This window comes from Lynx canadensis, chromosome A2 (genome assembly GCF_007474595.2).
Source record: "Lynx canadensis isolate LIC74 chromosome A2, mLynCan4.pri.v2, whole genome shotgun sequence".
Lineage (NCBI taxonomy): Eukaryota > Metazoa > Chordata > Mammalia > Carnivora > Felidae > Lynx > Lynx canadensis.
The window spans coordinates 162,792,619-162,812,133 of record NC_044304.2 but is presented as its reverse complement, the minus strand read 5'-3'; the positions used below and the strand labels follow the sequence as shown (position 1 = coordinate 162,812,133).

Below are 19,515 nucleotides of genomic sequence, written 5' to 3'. Positions count from 1 at the left end.
CCCGTCCTTCCCTCTGCTCCACCCTTCCACCCCCCTCCCTCTTCCTCCGAGTGAGGATACATCCAGGAATCAGGTCTGCAACCCAGAGCAGGGCCCTCCCCCTGCCCACGCTGGCTCCCTGATCTTGGACTTCAGCCTCCAGAACTGCCAGCCATAAACTTCTGCTGTTTATAAGGCACCCAGCCCGTGGTATTTTGTTACACACTAATTGTGTGTGACAGGCAACCAATTTCATTAGTATCTTCCTGCCTGTCTTTCTAGGGCATGTATAGACCCCGAAGACCTTTCTCCACCAGTGCAGAGAATGTCCTCGCCCATACAATTTCTTTCACAATCACCTGGAATTGCGTTGTGTGGATGCAGCATTGTTTATTCAGACCTGCAGGATCTCACTAGTAGATGGATATTTGGGTTGCTTCCAGACTTGGCTATCACGGACGCTACCGTAGTGAATCACACATGCGCATGTTTTCCCCGTGTTGGTAGCTAGATCTCTGCGTTAAAGCCCTAGGAGTGGGATCAGTGTGTCACGGGGTAAAGGTGCTTTCTGCAGCGTCTTCCTTGGCTGAATCACTTTGCATGCCCATCAGTGACATCCCACAGGCCCCGGCAGAATCCCAAGACGCAGCTGTCGGTCTATTTTTTAAAGCCAATCTGCTAGGTAAATCTAGTATTTTGGTGAGTGTCATTTGCCCTAGTAATAGAGGTCTTTTCTGGGGTGGAGTGGACCAAGGTGAAGGGAGGTCAAGGCCACTTGCTTTCTCATCTGAGTGTATCTCACATGCATGACCTACTGCGTGGCCTCGCCCCCTGTGCCTCCCGCAAGAAGCAGCACAAGGAGTGGAGCCTGAGGGGTTTGTTGCCTGTCCCTGGGGGGCACTTGGGCTTCTAGGTGGGGTTAGCTGGGGGTCCTTCACACAGGCCTGTAAGTCCCATTATAACTAAAAGGGTCAGGCATTAAGCAGTCCCCCTCCTCCTCAGGGATCCAGCGCTGGACGTAGTTGGGGCCATTGTCCCGCGGCCACACGATCACGGGGTCTCTGGACGCCAGGGATGGGTCCTCATCGAAGAAGTTGAAAGGCCGGAGCAGGAAGCCCACAGAGTTCCCTGGTGTGGCAGTGTTAGGGATGTCCTCTGAGTGGGGGATGTGCAGGAAGCCCACTGTGACCCAGGCCACCAAGTCCTGTGGGAAAGAGGGGTGGGCAGGGCAGGGGAAGCTCAGAGAGGAGAGGGGTGGGCAGCCCCCTCAGACCCCATTAAAAAAATTTTTTTTTTACATTTATTTGTTTTTGAGAAACAGAGTGAGACAAAGTGTGAGTGGGGGAGGGTCAGAGAGAGGAGACACAGAATCTGAAGCAGGCTCCAGGCTCTGAGCTGCCAGCACAGAGCCTGACGCGGGGCTTGAACCCACGAGCTGTGAGATCATGACCTGAGCCGAAGTCGGAAGCTCAACCGACTGAGCCACCCAGGCGCCCCCCTCAGACCCCATTTTTAAGGGGCAGACCACTGAGCTTGCCCGCCACACGGCGAGCGGCTGCCGTCCATCTTGGAACCGGGCACAGATCTGGTCTCGGGCTAGGGCTTGGGGAAGGCGGGGCCAGTACCTCATTTTCGATGTTCTCATTGTTTTTAAGAAACTCCTCAAAGACCACAGGTGGGTCCCAGGGGTCATTCTGGTTATAGATGCTGCTGCTGCACACTTCTGATTCCCGGTACTTGGTCACGGCCAGGGGGTACCTGCCCGGAAGAGACACCAGGTGGCTTTGGGGGCCAGGGAACCTCCCAGCCCTTCCGAACGATGGCGGAAAGTTACTGCCTTCCCCCAAATGTGAGATCATCTCCGGGGCGTCAGCCAGACTGACCAACCGTCAACCGAGGCTCTGGTGCTTGGCAGGGCCCTCCACCCCTCCCCCCTCCCCAAACACAGAGCCCCAGACACACACATGCTTGCAGGTCCAGAGACACCACCAAGAGGACTCAGAATCTCATAGATAGAAACATAGATGCACACAGACATTTGAACACTGAGAGGAGCCTGAGGCCCTTCTCTGCCTCCCAAGCCTCCCTTACCTGGCCCAGGTGATAGCCTGCTCCTCCTGCCAACCCAGGGGCAGCACCTGGTCGGCCATGGAGTGGATCTGAAGTCGGTAGCTGCGCTTATGGCCCCAGCGGTTCTTCCTGGGACTGGCAAAGAGCAGGTACTTGGGCAGAGGCTGTCTGAAACGAAAGGCCGCCTGGCGCTCCCGATGGTAACTTGTCTGCTCCAGGGTCGGCTGCACCAGCTGGTGTCTGGGGCTCCAGGGATTGGTGATATTTTCTAGCTTCATCTGCAGGGTCTGGAAGCTATTTTTGGTGCCTACAGGTGTTCAGGAAGAAGGAGGATGAGAACCAAGCCCCCTGACCTGAAATATCCTCATTCTGTGCTCGGATCCCCATCCCAGACACCCTCTGAGAGCAAACCACCAGGAGAGGAGCACAGAGGATCTCGGGGATGCACACCGAGCTTTCTGTAGGGGTAGGAGGAAGGGATTAAAACCAAGAAACCGTGGAGGAACGAGAAGACTCTGAGTCAGGCCTGTTCTGATAGTGATTTGAGGTCAAGCCAAGTCTGTCATGATGCCCCTGCCATATTCTATGGGGACATCATCAATCCAGGAGACAAGGAGTATTGTGGATGACATCTTAGGGTGCTGGGCAGCGACATTTCCTATACTCCAAGGCAATGTCTCCACCGTAACCCTCTGCAAGTGCACCTTTCTGCCTAATCCATCCCCTTGCGGGGGGGCCGATGCAGCCCCCTTGCTGGGGAAGGGCAGGGTGTCACATTCACTGCTTTTCAGGGGTTCACAGATTTCTAGCAAAGGCTCCTGATTTTATGATGCAAGTGTTTGGTGGGAGGGTCTTTCCAGAGCCCAAGTCCTACCTGCCACATCCAGGTCGACGCGGTAATGCACTAAGTGAGTGTGCATGTTGCCAAGCAGGTGTGTGTGCAAGCGGGTCCCATGGCGCAGCCCCTCTGGGGTATAGAAGGTGGCGTGGACGTAGCCGGTGGCATGCATCTTGGCCTCCATCACCCCGTTGGGGTAGAAGATGAAGTCCCAGATATAGTCATAGTTGTAGACTGTTGACGTTGTTCGTAGCACCAGCACCTGGCCCTGCAGGCCTGCATAGAAGTTGAAGCCGCCGCTGAAGTTGGAATTGAAGTGTCGCCTGAGGGGCACTCCCGTGGGCATCTCAAAGACACAGAGGGCGCGGGGGTAGCGCACCGGGTCATCGGCATCGTAGTAGTGGAGGGCATCTAGGAAGGTGGCTGTGTCCGGGCAGTCGATGCCAGGGGCTAGCTCATGAGTGACGCTGCCCAAGCCCCAGCCCACGTCGATGTACTTGGTCTGCATGCCCGCAGGCGTGTGTCCTCCATACAGAGCCACCGCCTCCTGCACGCTCACCTCATAGGCTACACGCTCGCACCCGAAGTGCACGTTCAGGACCTGTAGCCCCGAGGAGGAACGCAGCCTGAAGGAGAAGCTCCAGCCGCCGTAGAACACGGTGTTGCCCTCCAGCCGGTAGCGGGGACCTTGGGGCTGGACCAGGCGGGGGCCAGTCACATTGATGGGGGTGGGGAAGTCCCCACGTGGCTTGTAGGAGGAAAAAAGGGGTGGCTCCTCCGTGCTCTTTTCACTCTTGCCCTTGGGCGATGGGTCCTCCAGAACCACCACGTCTACCTCTCCGTCCTCGTACTTCCGCGCCAGCTCTTCCGGGCTCCGGTAGAACTTCCCATTGTACCAGACCCGCTCCACCGTCCAGTTTTGGGCGTCGGTGCTTCTGTGATCCAGGAGGAGCTCCAGCCCAGTGGGGTGCAAGAAGTAGCCTTCTACAAAGCGCTGCAAGATAAACCAAGAGCGGCGCTCGCCGGAGGCCAGGCCCCGAGGCGCCACATCTGTGAAAGTCAGGCATCGGGAGTGACAATCTTGGTAGGAGAAGCCTGTGGTATCGAGGAAAAACTGGTGCAGGGGCTTCGTGGCCTCTTTCAGGGCGTGGCCCAGGAGGGCATACTCCTCCGAGGAGATGGGCCTGGAGGCCCAGGTGGCCTGGTGCCCAGGCTTGGGGGGCAGCTCTCTCATGTAGTAGGGCCATGGCAGGGGCCCCACAGCGAACTCGGTGACGTTGGGGTGCTCCTGGGCTCCGAAGAAGATGACGGCACGTGCCTCCCGCACGGGAGGCCTTCCACCTTTGTCCAGAAATTTCAGTACGTGTTGCTTCTTGGGCAGCAGCATCTCAATGAGGAACACGGAGTTCTTGGCCATGGTCGGTGTTCGGGAAGGCTCCAGCCTCAGCTCCTTATGGGACCAGAGGAAGTTGCGCACGGCCTTCAGCTCTTGGGCACTCAGGTCCTCGAACACCCTGGCCTTGTGGTGCAGGGTCTGTGGGGTGCACTTGGTCGCGGCCACTGTCTGCAGCGCCAAGATGGTGGCAATGGCCCAGCCAAGGGCCAGGGTCTCTCGCTGCATGGCTCTGGAATGGAGTAGCAGAGATGAACTTAGTTGTTTTATGGGAGGAAGTGAGTTTCCACGAGCCCTGCACAGCGATGTCCCTTGGCTGGGTGGTTTTCCTGCAGCCTCAGCCCCCTCCCTCACCCATTCCAGTGGGAGCCAGGCCTCCATGGCAGCTGGGGTCCCGATGCTGCTCAGGTCTGTGCTTCCCATCAATTGTAATTCTGCCCTCTCCTTGCTCATCTGCAGGCCTCTGCGAGTCCTGTGCATTTTCTTACCTAATGAACTCATTTTGCCCTTTTCTGTGTATTTGCTCAGCAGGGCAGAACTTTGGGTTCTTACCTCTCCACCTTGAGTGCTGGTTGTGTCATTAGGTATTGACAGCAAAACTACATTTCTGATACAATATGATATTTTTCATGTAGATACATTTTGAAATTTAGTGTAGAAGTTCAAAGAGTCAGCCCCAGGGTCAGGCTGCTTGCGCTCGGGTCCTCGTATGTGTTACCACTAGGACCAGCTGTGTGACCTTGGGCAAGTGGCTCAGGGTCTCTGGGCCTCCACTTTTTCAACTACACAATGGAAATAATGACTGCGACAGCTACCTCTAGAACTGATGCAACAAATAAATTGGACAATAAAGATAACGTGTTTAGAATTATGCCTACCTTCTAGGAAGCACCCAAGAAATGCTAGCTACTCTTCTTTTTAATTTTTTTTAAGTTTATTTATTCATTTTGACAGAGAGAGGGAGAGAGAGAGAGCGCGCATGAATCAGGGAGGGGCAGAGAGAGAGAGAGAGAGAGAAAATCCCAAGCAGGCTCTGCGCTGACAGCCTGATGCGGGGCTCGAACTCAAGAACCATGAGATCATGACCTGAGCCGAAGTCGAGTTGGATGCTAAACTGACTGAACCACCCAGGCGCCCCTACTCTTCTTTTTATTTATTTATTTATTTTTTTTTAAATTTATTTTTTTTTTTCAACGTTTATTTATTTTGGGACAGAGAGAGACAGAGCATGAACGGGGGAGGGGCAGAGAGAGAGGGAGACACAGAATCGGAAACAGGCTCCAGGCTCCGAGCCATCAGCCCAGAGCCTGACGCGGGGCTCGAACTCACGGACCGCGAGATCGTGACCTGGCTGAAGTCGGACGCTTAACCGACTGCGCCACCCAGGCGCCCCCCTACTCTTCTTTTTAAAGTCAACTACAAAGATACAGTCTGTGATACCAACATATGTAAAAATGGAAGCAATGTAAAGTAATTCGACTGTGATTAGGCTGTAGACCTGTGGCTCTGAGGGTGCGGACGGGGTGGCCAGCCCTGCTCCAGAATGTTTTGACACTTCTGGTGGAGCCCTCAGCTTGCGGCTGCTAGACCATCCACGCAATGTGGAGCCATCCCAAGTGGCATTCAGGGAAATGCCTCTCCCCCTTCCATTTTGGGGGACTGTGTCAGGCTTTTCACGTCATTTTCCCACCCCCAGGGCTGCCGCTAGAGCCCCCTCTGGGTTTCTCATCTTCTCCCCTGGCCCTGGTGGGAGGGCCCTAGGGACTCACAGGAGACTTCGGACTGCTGGGTGAATCCAGAGCCAGCAAAAGGACATGGGGTGAGCGTGTGATCTGCTATTAAATTTGCCAAGGCTCACCCCCCCGCCCCCTTTTTTTAGTAGATTTTACTTTTTAGAGCAGTTCTAGGATCACAGCAAAATTGAGCACAAGATACAGAGATTTTCCGGGTACCTCTGACCCCTACTCATATGCAGCTTCCCAATGAACAATGTTCTTCTCTAAAGTGGGTCATTTGCTATCATCTATGAACTCACACTGACACACCAAGGTCACCCAAAGTCCACAGTCGACATTAGGGGTCACCCTTGCTGTTGTACATTCTACGGGGTTTGGCAAATGTGCCATGACATGCATCCATCATTATAGTATTGTACAGAGCAGTTTTTCTGGCCTAAAAATCCTCTGTGCTCCATCCGTTCATCCCTCCCTTCCCTCAAACCTGTGGCCACCACCGACCCTTTTATTGTCTCCACAGTTTTGCCTTCCCTGGGATGTCACGCAGCTGGAACCCTACACTGCGCAGCTTTTCCAGATCGGCTTCTTTCACTTAGTGATAAGCATTTAAGTTCCTCCGTATGTCTCTTCTTGGTCAGGCTCCCCCCCCCTTTTTTTAAAATAATCTCTTAGGTCCAGATTTCTTTCTGCTTTGCTAAGGAGGGAGATGCGGAGGAGATCCGTGGTCTTTTCAACCTGAACTTGGCTGTTCTTTTAGCTTTTACCTTTCCTGGTACAATCGTCTACTCTGACATCCAAGCGGGCAGCCGGTGAGGTGGACAATGGCAATGAAGCCCCAGGAGGAAGGAGGAATTGGTAGCCAGGGAGAGCCCAGGCCGGGAAACGTGAGGCATGCCCTTCTTCCCCACTTCTCATCCCCAGCACCCTGAGAACAGCATCCATGCCCTCTCTGTGCCTTTCCTATCTCACCCCTGGGCGGTTTATGTTGCATACGAGTGTGCTGCACCCTGGAGTCATTTCCTCTGGGTTCTTGCCCCTTGTATTCTGGCTCACCCACCCCTTGTGTCTGTGTTTCTCCCGCCCCTTCCCTCCACACCTTTCTCCCCCTGCTTCCATCCCCACCAGTCACCCCTTCACCCCTTCCCCTGCATCCCCCATCAGAACGCACCTGTGTGTTCCCCTGTGGGCTTGCCTCCGCTACCAGCCTTTGCCTCTGACTCCTTGAGCTTTATGGCTCCATGGACCCCGCCCTGGAGGGAGGGACAGGGCGAGGCATGGGCTGACCAAGGTGAGGAACTGCAGCTCAGGGGTTCCACAGTTGGCATAAAGCAGCGTGAGGACGTGCACGGGGCTCTGGCTGCTGCAGCCAGGAAAGCTCTTGTTACACCTTCAAGGACCCACGTCTGGAACCTCCTCAGTCCTTCACCACTGTAGTGACCAGGGTCCACTTCTGTTTTCCCAAACAGCACATGGTCCTAGATCTGTCTCCCTATCATTCCTCCTGCTGCGGGGGACCTTCCATGAGACTTGCATGCTATCTTCTCCATTTTGAGCTGCGCGCACAATGCCGTCATCTGTTAAAGTAGGTGGCTAGTTTCTGGGGGTGCCTAGGTGGCTCAGTCAGTTAAGCATCAGCTTTTGACTTTGGCTCGGGTCATGATCTCACGGTTTGTGAGTTCGAGCCCCACATCGAACTCTGTGCTAACTGCACGCAAAGCCTGCTTGGGGATTCTCTCTGCCCCCCACCTTCTGCCCCTTCCCCGCTCGTGGGCTCTGTTCTCTGTCAAAATAAATAAATAAACTTAAAAAATTAAAAAAAAAAGTAGGTGGCGAGTTTCAGAGGTCAGAGATAAAGACCAGGGCAAGTTTACTAGTAAGTAAGCAACCTCACTCGAAACAGTTACATGGACAAAGGCAGGGGCTGGTAGAGACAGACACCAATGTCAACCACAGAGAATGTGACCCATATGTAGAATAGGGGGCCAGAGATGGAATAGCTTGGGAGGGAGAAGCCCCTAAGTTAGTCAGAAGGTCTTACTAGCCATCTCTATGGGGAAAGGAGGGAGGAGCTGGCTGGGGACAAGGTCAGTCAGGATGGCTGGGGAACCTGGGAGTGGGGAGGGGAGCAGCACTGTGTAGCTCAGGTTGATGGTAAGGGGAACGTGGGCAAAGGAGAGAGCTCCTGGTCAGAGGGAAAGAATAGAATCGGGAATAGTGTGCGGCTTGGAAGGAGAGGTCATTATTCCCCCCATCACTACGTCTTGACTTCCTGTTCTTTTGTTCTTATGTGGCTTTTGTATTTCTCATCATTATCTTCCTGTTACTTGTATTGCAAGTGATTTTGGTATTTATTGGCAGCTAGATCAAGGAAGGAGAAAACAATTAGTCAACCTGTTACTTGTTTGCAATTCTGGAAGTCCTTTGGTGTCTCTAAGGAAAGGGATTAGCTTTAAAGGTTAAAATGATTGATGTGATGACTCCTCTTACATCCTTTCTCCTTCATTGTCTGAAGGATTGAGGGTTGGTTAGTCTCCATTATGGGCTCACCAACACCATGGAGACTTGAGGATGTCCAAAAGAGACAAAGAGAGTTATAGGAACAACTTGACATTGAGAAGTGCAGTCTGTTTCCGTTCTACAAAAGACATCATAACCAGGATAATGGGGTGAGGGCAGATCAGGAAAAGATACTTGTAAAGATTAGAACAGAGAGGGACCACACATAAAAGAATGAAGTTTGACCCTTAGCTCACACTATACACAAAAATTAACTCAAAATGGATCAAAGACGTCATGTAAAAGCCAAACTATAAAACGCTTAGAAGAAAACATAGGAATAAGTCATTTTTTGAGTTCTTTTTAAAAAAATTGTTTATTTTGAGAGAGAGCGAGAGCAAGCAGGGGTGGGGCAGAGGGAGAGGAAAAGAGAGAATCCCAAGTGGGCTCCATGCTCAATGTGGAGTCCCGAGTGGAGTTTGGTCGCACGACTGTGAGATCATGATCTGAGCTGAAATCAAGAGTTGGACACTTAACTGACTGAGCCACCCAGGTACCCCAGAATAAATCTTGACTTTGAGTTAGGAGGGATTCCTAGCCATGGCTCAAAAGCAGAAACAACCAAAGAAAAAACAGACAAACCAGACCTCACCAAAATCATAAACTTTTGTATTTCAAGGGACACCATCAAGAAAGTGAAGACAACCCAGAGAATATGAGAAAACGATTTGCAAATTATATATCTGATAAAGGACTTGCAACTCAATAAGAAAAAAGACAACTCAATGAAAAAAGTGGGCAAAGGATATGAATACATATTTCTCCAAAGAAGATACACAAATGACCAAAAGAGATGCCCATATCATTAGCTATCAAGGAAATGCAAATCGAAATTATAATGAGTTATGACCTCACACCCACCAGGTTGGCTGGAGTCAAAAAGTCAGAAAACGAGTGTTGGTGAGGATGTGGAGAAATCAGAATGCTCATGCACTGCGGATGGGAATGTAAATGGAGCAACCACTGTGGAAATTGTTGGCACTTCCTCCAACAGTTAAACACAGAGCTACCATCTAAATACCCAAGAGAAATGAAAACATATGTCCACACAGAAACTTGTAACAGATGTTCATAGCACAGTTACTCCTAGCAGCCAAAAGGTAGAAAAAACCCAAAGGTCTGTCACCTGATGAATGGATAAACACTGGAATGGTATTTGGCATTAAAAAAGGGTGAAGTGGGGCGCCTGGGTGGTTCAGTCGGTTAAGCGTCTGACTTCAGCCCAGGTCACGATCTCGCAGTCTGTGAGTTCGAGCCCCGCGTCGGGCTCTGGGCTGATGGCTTGGAGCCTGGAGCCTGTTTCCCATTCTGTGTCTCCCTCCCTCTCTCCCCCATTCATGCTCTCTCTCTGTCTCAAAAAATAAATAAACGTAAAAAAAAAAAAGGGTGAAGTTAGGTCATGATCTCACGTTTCATGGGTTCGAGCCCCACATCGGGCTCTGTGCTGACAGTTCTGATCCTGGGGCCTGCTTTGGATTCTGTGTGTCTCTCTCTCTGCCCCTTCTTCACTCATGCTCTGTCTCTCTTTCTCTCAAAAGTGAATAAAAACATTAATAAAAAAGAAAAGAAGAGTGAAATACTGATACATGCTACAGTATGGATGAGTCTTAAAAAATATTATGCTAAATGAAAGAAGCCAGTTAAAGAAGACTACATAGTATATGCTTCCACTTAAATGAAATGTCCAGAATAGGCTAATCTATAGAGGCAGAAAGTAGAATTCGTGATTGCCGAGGGCTGGGGAGCGGGGTAGGAGTGATAGCTAATGGATATGGAGTTTCTTCGTGTGTGGATGACAATGTTCTAAACTTGACGGTGGTACATGTTGCACATTTCTGTGAACATACTAAAATCCATTGATTATTAACTTTACCGGTGGATTGTATGGTATGTGAATAGCTCAAGAAAGCTGCTTTTAAAACAAAGTGACAGGGACTATATCTAGGAGCTCCTACAAATAAGCCAGGAAGAGGAAGCAAGGAACCTCGGGGCAACTTACAGAAGAGGAAACCAAAATGGTCCAGGGACACGAGGAGATGCTCCCATGTGGTGGGGATTAGAACGATGTGATTGTTCGACAACAAGATCTCATTTCATGCCCGTTGCTGGCAGAAATGAGAAAGCGAGGTGGTGGAGATGTGGCGAAACGGGTAGCTCGAGCAGAGGTCGTGGGGAGGCATGCGGATGATAGAGCCTTCGGGAGGGCTGGCCCAGTATGTGGGCACCTAGATAGTTGCACACCCTACGGGACTCAGCGATGCTGCTTCTGGCCTACACGCCACAGATTCGCCCACAGATCCACCAGGTAGGACTCAGACACACACTGTGGTGGAAATGGGAGCTGGAGGCCATCTGGGTGTCCATCACCAGGACAGGGAGCCAGCGAGAGGCAGTCAGTGTGCACCGTGGGGTACCGTGCAGTTGGTGGAAGCAGCGGAGTGGTCCACACAGCCACTCACTGGGGTGGGTCTTAAGAATGTAAGAGGAGGGGCACCTGGGTGGCTCAGTCTGTTAGGCTTCCGACTTCAGCTTAGGTCATGATCTCACGGTTCTGCTTATGGGTTCGAGCCCCGCATGGTCTCTTTCTCTCTCTCAAAAATAAATAAACATTAAAGAAAAAAGAACGTAGGAAGAAACAGGATGAATGATAAAGCACAATACCATTACATAAATTAAAACACGTGCACACAGAGCAACTGACATATTTTTAAGAACAGATGCAAAAAAAAGGATAGACGCTTCCCCAGGAAATGTTGCCTGGGGAAGGTGGAGTGGGGACACACACACACATGCACACACGCACACAAGCACGTGTATGCCCACATATATGCACACACACACATGTGCGTACAGACACATCCATGCACCCATATATATGCATATGTACATACATACACACATAAGAGAGACAGGGGAGACTTTGCATGGTCAGTGATGATTAGGTCTATGCACTGGGGTACGTGCTTAATTCTGTAATGGATGTCTGTAAATACATAAAAGAAGGGTCTGAGAAGAAAGGCAAGTGGCTGCATGTTATCATCCTAGGGTAGAGGGGACAGGGTGGAGAGGACAGGTAGAGAGGACAGGGTAGAGGGGACAGGTAGAGGGGACAGGGTAGAGAGGACAGGTAGAGAGGACAGGATAGAGAGGATAGGTAGAGGGGACAGGTAGAGAGGACAGGGTAGAGGGGACAGGGTAGAGGGGACAGGGTGGAGAGGACAGGTAGAGAGGACAGGGTAGAGAGGACAGGTAGAGGGGACAGGGTAGAGGGGACAGGGTAGAGAGGACAGGTAGAGAGGACAGGGTAGAGGGGACAGGGTGGAGAGGACAGGTAGAGAGGACAGGGTAGAGAGGACAGGTAGAGGGGACAGGGTAGAGGGGACAGGGTGGAGAGGACAGGTAGAGAGAACAGGATAGAGAGGATAGGTAGAGGGGACAGGGTAGAGGGGACAGGGTGGAAAGGACAGGTAGAGGGGACAGGGTAGAGGGGACAGGGTGGAAAGGACAGGTAGAGAGGACAGGGTAGAGGGGACAGGTAGAGAGGACAGGGTAGAGGGGACAAGGTAGAGGGGAGAGGTAGAGAGAACAGGATAGAGAGGATAGGTAGAGGGGACAGGGTAGAGGGGACAGGGTAGAGGGGACAGGGTGGAGAGGACAGGGTGGAGAGGGCAGGGTGGAGAGGACAGGTAGAGAGGACAGGGTAGAGGGGACAGGGTAGAGAGAATAGGTAGAGGGGACAGGGTAGAGGGGACAGGGTGGAGAGGACAGGGTGGAGAGGGCAGAGTGGAGAGGACAGGTAGAAAGGACAGGGTAGAGGGGACAGGGTAGAGGGGACAGGGTGGGGAGGACAGGATAGAGAAGATAGGTAGAGGGGACAGGGTAGAGAGGACAGGTAGAGAGGATAGGTAGAGGGGACAGGGTAGAGGGGACAGGTAGAGAGGACAGGGTAGAGGGGACAGGGTAGAGGGGACAGGTAGAGAGAACAGGATAGAGAGGATAGGTAGAGGGGACAGGGTAGAGGGGACAGGGTGGAGAGGACAGGGTGGAGAGGACAGGTAGAGAGGACAGGGTAGAGGGGACAGGGTGGAGGGGACAGGGTGGAGGGGACAGGGTGGAGAGGACAGGGTGGAGAGGACAGGTAGAGAGGACAGGGTAGAGGGGACAGGTAAAGGGGACAAGGTAGAGAGGACAGGTAGAGGGGACAGGGTAGAGAGGACAGGTAGAGAGGACAGGGTAGAGGGGACAGGTAAAGGGGACAAGGTAGAGAGGAGAGGTATAGGGGACAGGAAGCATCGCAGGCCTCCCACCTGGGGGATGAAGGACGAGGACAGGAGTACTTTTGTAGGCAGGCAGGGAGGTAGGACGTACAAGCCTGAATCTCCCTTTTCATGTAAAGGCCAACCCAAAGTGTACACAGAAAGGTAAATCACAGGACAGGTAGCACAGAATAAAAGTGACACGAGCCATGCCCGAGGGTGAGTTCTGCCGGAGTTTAGAAAGAGATGCCCCTCGGGACTGCAAGACTCCCCGGTCTAGGCTCCAGCCCCTTCACACCACATTCCCAGGGCCGTGGCAGCCAAGCACGACTAACTGCGGGGCTTAAAACAACAGAACACTTTTTCCTTACAGTTTCGAAGCCTGAAAATCTGAGATGAAGGTGTTGGCAGGAACAGGCTCCCTCTGAAGGTCCTCGGGGAGGTCCCTCCTGGCCTCTTCTAGCTTCTAGGGTCACAGCCAACCCTTGGTGTCCCTTGCTTCCTTGGCTTGTAGACACATCACCCCACCTCTGCCCCCATTGTCACCTGGTGTTTTCTGTGGTTCTCTGTCTCTGGGTCCCTCCTCTTATAAAGACACCAGTTACTTAATTCAGGGCCTGCCCTACTTCATCTTCACTGATTACATCTGTAGCGACCCTATTTCCAAATAAGGTCACAGTCTGAGGTTCCAGGAAGGATATGAAATTTGGGGGACATCATTCAATTCATCACAACCTCTCTACATGTCCCCTCTTTCAGATTCCAGTCCACGGCAGGCGAGTGAATTCTGAGCCCTGAGCTCAGGGCTGCTGACCCAAGGGCTCACAGATAAGAGCCTGAGTGGGGTCTTGGGGTGTATGAGGGACCGAGGAGGTGCCCTGGGCACGGGTCAGGGAGGAGCGGAGCCTTGGGGCTGAGATGTAGTGGGCTCCTGGGACCCTGAGCAGGGTGGGGGTTCTAGGTGGAATGGGGCACTGTGCCCAGGAAGGCAGAGGTGGAGATGTCCCAGATGGCGTGGACAGGGTGAGGACCACGTTGTGCACTCCTGTGGAAATGTGGGGGTGGGAGAAGCCTGAGGGAATGCAGGGGAGACCATGCGGGACAGAGGTGTCTTTAGGAACGACCTCAAGGAACCGGGGACAAAACGAACACTTCTTGGGCAGAGTGCTGGGTGAAGCCATTGTTTTTGACTCAGGCGGGGGAGTTGAGGTGTGAAGTTCTGGAATTCGGCCTCATTGCTTTGTTAGCAGCTCTTTTCCCTAGCTCATCATGCTCTGTGTTTGGCTCTCGTCCCTCCCCATTGTGGGTGACCTTGGTTTCTGAAATAAGTCTCTCTCTTCTTGGGGTTAATGATTGACAACTGTTACAGATAACACTTGGGCAAAGACTGAGTCCTTTAAGTTCTGGGCCACCTGCCTCTCTTAAAGGGGCAGAGCTGATGGCCTTGGGGATGACGTAGGGGGCAGCAGGCCTGTTCTGGCGGGGAGGGGCAGCGGAATATGTGAAGATGGGTCTAGTGTCTGGGGTTGGTAGGCCAGAGATCACAGCTCAGTTTTCCCATTGCTAAATCTTGACGCTGTTTCTAGAAAGTCACAGCACACCAGAGATAATTGGAGATAATCTAGAGAGTGGGAAGGAAAGAGCTTCACAGGGGCCTCCCCAGCTCCACTGGGGGTCCCAGAGCAGGGTGGGGGGCTGCAGGGGAGGGCAGCCGAATCCCTTGATTAGATCTCTGGGCTAATGAGGGACATCATAAGCTTTATCTCTGATTAGGGAAGGCTGGTTTGCAAAGGGAAAATTCCACCACCTTCTGAATGCAGGGTCATTGGTCATGAGGGACCCTGGTACTATTGATATTTTGAGTCTGACAATTCTGTGTTGTGAATTCTGTCCTATGCACCATGACACCTTTAGCGGCATCCTGGCCTCTATTCACTAGATGCCGGCCGCCCCCGCTCCCTGGCCCCCCCCCCCCCGCCCCAGTTGTGACAACCAGAAAAGTCTTGGGACATTGACAAGCAGAGGCCTATTTGTTTTCTTGTATTTCGCCATATTGCCCCATGCAGATACTGCGTTTTATACAAATGGAAGGTTTGGGGCAACCATTGCATTGGGCAAGCCTATCGGGGCCGTTTTTCCAACATTTGCTCACTTCGTGTCTCTGTGTCAGATTTTGGTCATTCTCACATTATTTCAAATGTTTTCATTATTATTGTATTTGCTATTGGTGATCGGTGTTTAGGGATCCTGGATGTGACTGCTGTAACTGTTACGGGGCATCTCAAACTGCACCCATATGAGAAGGTGGATTTAATGGCTACACGTCACGGGTGGTCTGGCCGTTCCACCACCTGTCCCTTCTCCCATCCATCTCCCTCTGCTCAGGCCCCCCTAGTCCCTGAGATGCAACAGTATGGAAATGAGGCCAATTAACCACCACAGTGGCCCCTAAGTGTGCGAGTGAAAGGAAGGGTCATATGTCTCTCTCTCACTTTAAAATCAACAAAACTAAAAGGCAACTGAAGGAATGGGAAAAGATATTTGCAAATGACATATCCGACAAAGGGCTAGTATCTAAAATCTATAAAGAACTCACCAAACTCCACACCCGAAAAACAAATAATCCAGTGAAGAAATGGGCAGAAGACATGAATAGACACTTTTCTAAAGAAGACACCCAGATGGCCAACAGGCACATGAAAAATGTTCAATGTTGCTCCTCATCAGGGAAATACAGACCAAAACCACACTGAGATACCACCTCACGCAGGTCAGAGTGGCTAAAATGAACAAATCGGGAGACTGTAGATGCTGGTGAGGATGTGGAGAAACGGGAACCCTCTTGCACTGTTGGTGGGAATGCAGACTGGTGCAGCCACTCTGCGATGGAAGTGGAGAGTGTTATGCTAAGTGAAATAAGTCATAAGAGAAAGACAGATACTATATGTTTTCACTCTTATGTGGATCCTGAGAAACTTAACAGAAGACCATGGGGGAGGGGAATGGGGAAAAAAAGTTACAGAGAGGGAAGGAGGCCAACCATAAGAGACTCTTTTTTTTTTTAAATTTTTTTTTCAACGTTTTATTTATTTTTGGGACAGAGAGAGACAGAGCATGAACGGGGGAGGGGCAGAGAGAGAGGGAGACACAGAATCGGAAACAGGCTCCAGGCTCTGAGCCATCAGCCCAGAGCCTGACGCGGGGCTCGAACTCACGGACCGCGAGATCGTGACCTGGCTGAAGTCGGACGTTTAACCGACTGCGCCACCCAGGTGCCCCATAAGAGACTCTTAAAAACTGAGAATAAACTGAGGGTTGATGGGGGGTAGGAGAGAGGGGAAGGTGGGTGATGGGCATTGAGGAGGGCACTGTTGGGGTGAGCACTGGGTGTTGTATGGAAACCAATTTGAAAATAAATTTCATATTAAAAAAAATTCTTATTCAATTAGGGGGGAAAAAAACCCTAGATGTGACTGAGCTCAGTGTGGAAGGCATTTTGAAAACCAAGGTGGGTCAGAAGCTAGGTCTTGGGCATCAGTGGAGCCAAGTTGTGAAAGTGGAAAGAAACGCTCAGGAAGGAAATGAAAAGTGCTCCTCCGGGAACACACGGGTGGTAAGAAGGCAACAAGGCCTCCTGCTCGTGTGGAGAGAGTTGCAGGGGTCTGGACAGAAGGCTACACCAGCCACACTTGGACTCCTCAGATGCGTCTGAAGGCGACTGAAAACCTTCTGGGGAAGGATTCACCGTTCTAGAAGCCATTAAGAACGTTCGTGATTACAGGAAGAGATCAGATTATCAACATAATCCGGAGTTTGGAAGAAGGTGATTCCAACCCTCCTGGAGAGGACGTGGAGGGTTCAGGACCTCAGTGGAGGAAGTCACTGCGGACGCGGTAGAAACAGCAAGAGAACTGGGATCAGAAGTGGAGCCTGAAGAGGGGACGGGGTCGCCACCATCTCAGGATGAAACCTGGACGGACGAGGAGGGGCAAAGAAAGCGGCTTCCTGAGGTGGCATCTCCTCCCGGTGGAGATGCCGCGAAGACACGGTCACAAGGGATTTGGAACGTTCCGGAAGCCTGGTCGGCGAGGCGGCGGCAGGGGCTGAGAGGACAGACCCCGGTTCGGGGAAAGTTCTCCTCTGGGTAAAATGCCATCAAACGGCACCGCCCGCCACAGAGAAATCGTTCGTGACGGGAAGAGCCACCCGGTGCGGCCAACGTCCCCGCTGTCTTATTTTCAGACGCTGCACAGCCACCCCGGCCTTCAGCGCCCACCACCCCGCCCGGTCAGCAGCCGTCACCGTGGGACAGGACCCCCTCCAGCAAGAGGATTAGGACCCGCTGCAAGCTCAGACGGTGGTTAGCACGTTTCAGCAATAAAGTCGCTTTTCACGGAGGTGTTTCCACTACTGTCGTTTTGGCCGCGGTGCTGGGGCACACGTCACACGCCGCAAACGTGTGGTGCAAACGTGCCTTCCGTGCACCGGGAAGCCAACACCTCCCTTGACTCACTTTATTGCAATATTAGCTTTTCTGCAGTGGTCTGGAACGGAACCCGCGATATCTCCGAGGTACCCCTCTATCTCCTGGGGGGCAAAAACGCCCTCCTGCAGAGAGCCATTGGTCTGTGTGAAGCCCTCCTGATCTGTACCAGGAAGCAGGTGGCCTCCCCCCCCCCCCCCCCCGCCCACACCGACTCTCACCTGGATCTCCTAACCTGTTCTCCATGCTTTTGTGAGAACACAACTCTGACTGTGGCCCTTTCCCTGCTTTGGGGGGTTCCAGCTGCCTACTGGGTAAAATGTAAACTTATTTATTGGCATGAAACACCCCTGACCACCCAGCTCAATCTTCCTGTTGTTCTTGGAACACCACTCACCTCCAAAGTGCCTCCCGCCCCCTGCTCCTTCTGTCTAGCCTGGCTTGGGGGGCCGCTTCTGGCCCCTGCCCCTTTCTTCCCTCGCCCCTTTGTTCTCTCTCCTCCTTCACTTACCGGCTCCAGCAGTCAAGGCTCAGCACCACGGCCCTCTCTTGACCTGTTTTACACGCTCCAGGCAGCTGTGGTTTCCCTTTGCATCCAGGGCATGCGTCTGGCTCTCTTACTGTGTTCTTCTGTCACCGGGCAGGTCTCTGGTCACAGGTTGGCCTCCTCTGCCACCTCCTTGTGGGCAGGGACTCAAGTCAGCATCTCCATTTTTTCAAAGCTACAGAACCCAATACAGTGCCTGGCATACAGACAGTGGGTTCTCCTGTTTTGTTTTCAGAGTGAATGGATAAACAGATCATGTGGCAAAGGGGGGTAGAAGACATGTTAGAAGTCCAGAGGTCAGAAGAGTTTTGGTTCATTGCTGTTGGCAATCTAAGAAAAAAACCCTGCTCCAGGGTGAGGTTTTAACCAGGTTACTATTTTTTCCTGGATTTATTGGAATATCATTAACATACAACATGGTATAAGTGTAAGATGCACAACACCTTTGATTGGATGTACTTAAATGTTGCAATGCGATTACCACTGTAACCTTAGCATACCGTCATTGCATCACACAACTACCATTTCTTTTTGTGTGGTGAGAACATTCAAGATCTCCTCTCTTAGCAACTTTCAAGTATATAGTATGGTATTGTTATCTATAATCCCAGGGCTGTGCATTAGATCCCCGGAACTTGTTTGTTCTGGGTAAAAACTGGAGGTTTTCAACCCCTGACCAACATCTCCCCCTTCTCCCCACCCCCAACAACCACCATTTTCCTTTCTGTTTCTATAAGTTTGGATTTTTTAGATTCTGCATATAAATGAGATCATACAATATTTCTTTCTCTGTCTGGTTTCTTTCACTGAGCATAATGCCTTCAAGGTCCATCCACGTTGTCACAAAGGGCAGGACTTCTTTCTTGTGGCTGAAAAATATTCCATGTTTACACACATGCCTATGCAGACACATACACACATTGGAATATAAAAATATTCACACACACACACACACACACCCTACATCTTCTTTATCTATTGGGTGAAAGATATTTGGGTTGTTTCCACATCTTGGCTATTGTGAATAATTGTGAAAAAACATGGGGTGCAGAGATCTCTTCAAGATCCTGATTTCACTTCCTTTGGGTTTATACCCAGAAGTGAGATTGCTGGATCATATGGTGGTTGTATTTACATTTATTTTTTTAAATCTTTTTTTTAATTTACAGAGAAAGAGAGAAAGAGAGAGTACGTGTACAAGTGGTAGAGAGGGAGAGGGAGAGGGAGAGGGAGAGGGAGAGGGAGAGGGAGAGAGAGAGAGAGAGAGAGAGATTCCCAAGCAGGCTTGATGCTCAGTGCAGGGCTTGATCCCATGACCCTGCAATCATGTCCTGAGTTGAAATCAAGAATTGGACTCTCAACCGACTGACCCCCCCACCCCAGGCGCCCCTGTATTCTTAGTTTTTTGAGGAACCTCCATACTATTTTCCATAATGGCTTCACCAACTTACATTCCTACCAACAGTGCATAAGTCTTCCTTTCCCTTCATATTCTCCCTAACATTGTTGTCTCTTGTCTTCTTGACGATAGCCATTCTAACAGGTATAAGGTGGTATCTCCTTGTGGTTTCAATTTGCATTTCCCTAATGTTGAGCACTTCTTTAGAAAAGTTTCTGTTCAGGTAGTCTGTTCAGGTTTGAATCAGATTTTATTGTT

At 51.4% G+C, this 19,515-nt stretch overlaps 1 protein-coding gene across 2 annotated transcripts; it reads right to left on the bottom strand.

Moving 5' to 3' along the window:
• Positions 1-344: 344 nt before the first annotated feature.
• Positions 345-18,090, bottom strand: AOC1 (amine oxidase copper containing 1). Of its 2 annotated transcripts, none has more exons than XM_030308818.1 (5): positions 17,823-18,090; positions 2,924-4,512; positions 2,071-2,356; positions 1,605-1,737; positions 345-1,183 (listed from the first exon to the last, which is right to left on the bottom strand). In XM_030308818.1, exons 2-5 carry the CDS (start codon positions 4,506-4,508, stop codon positions 914-916), a joined length of 2,274 nt encoding a protein of 757 aa, XP_030164678.1. In that variant the 5' UTR covers positions 4,509-4,512; positions 17,823-18,090; the 3' UTR covers positions 345-913. The 2 variants fall into 2 exon arrangements, with proteins under 2 accessions (XP_030164678.1, XP_030164679.1); XM_030308819.1 differs by lacking the exon at positions 17,823-18,090 and adding an exon at positions 7,185-7,259.
• Positions 18,091-19,515: the final 1,425 nt, after the last annotated feature.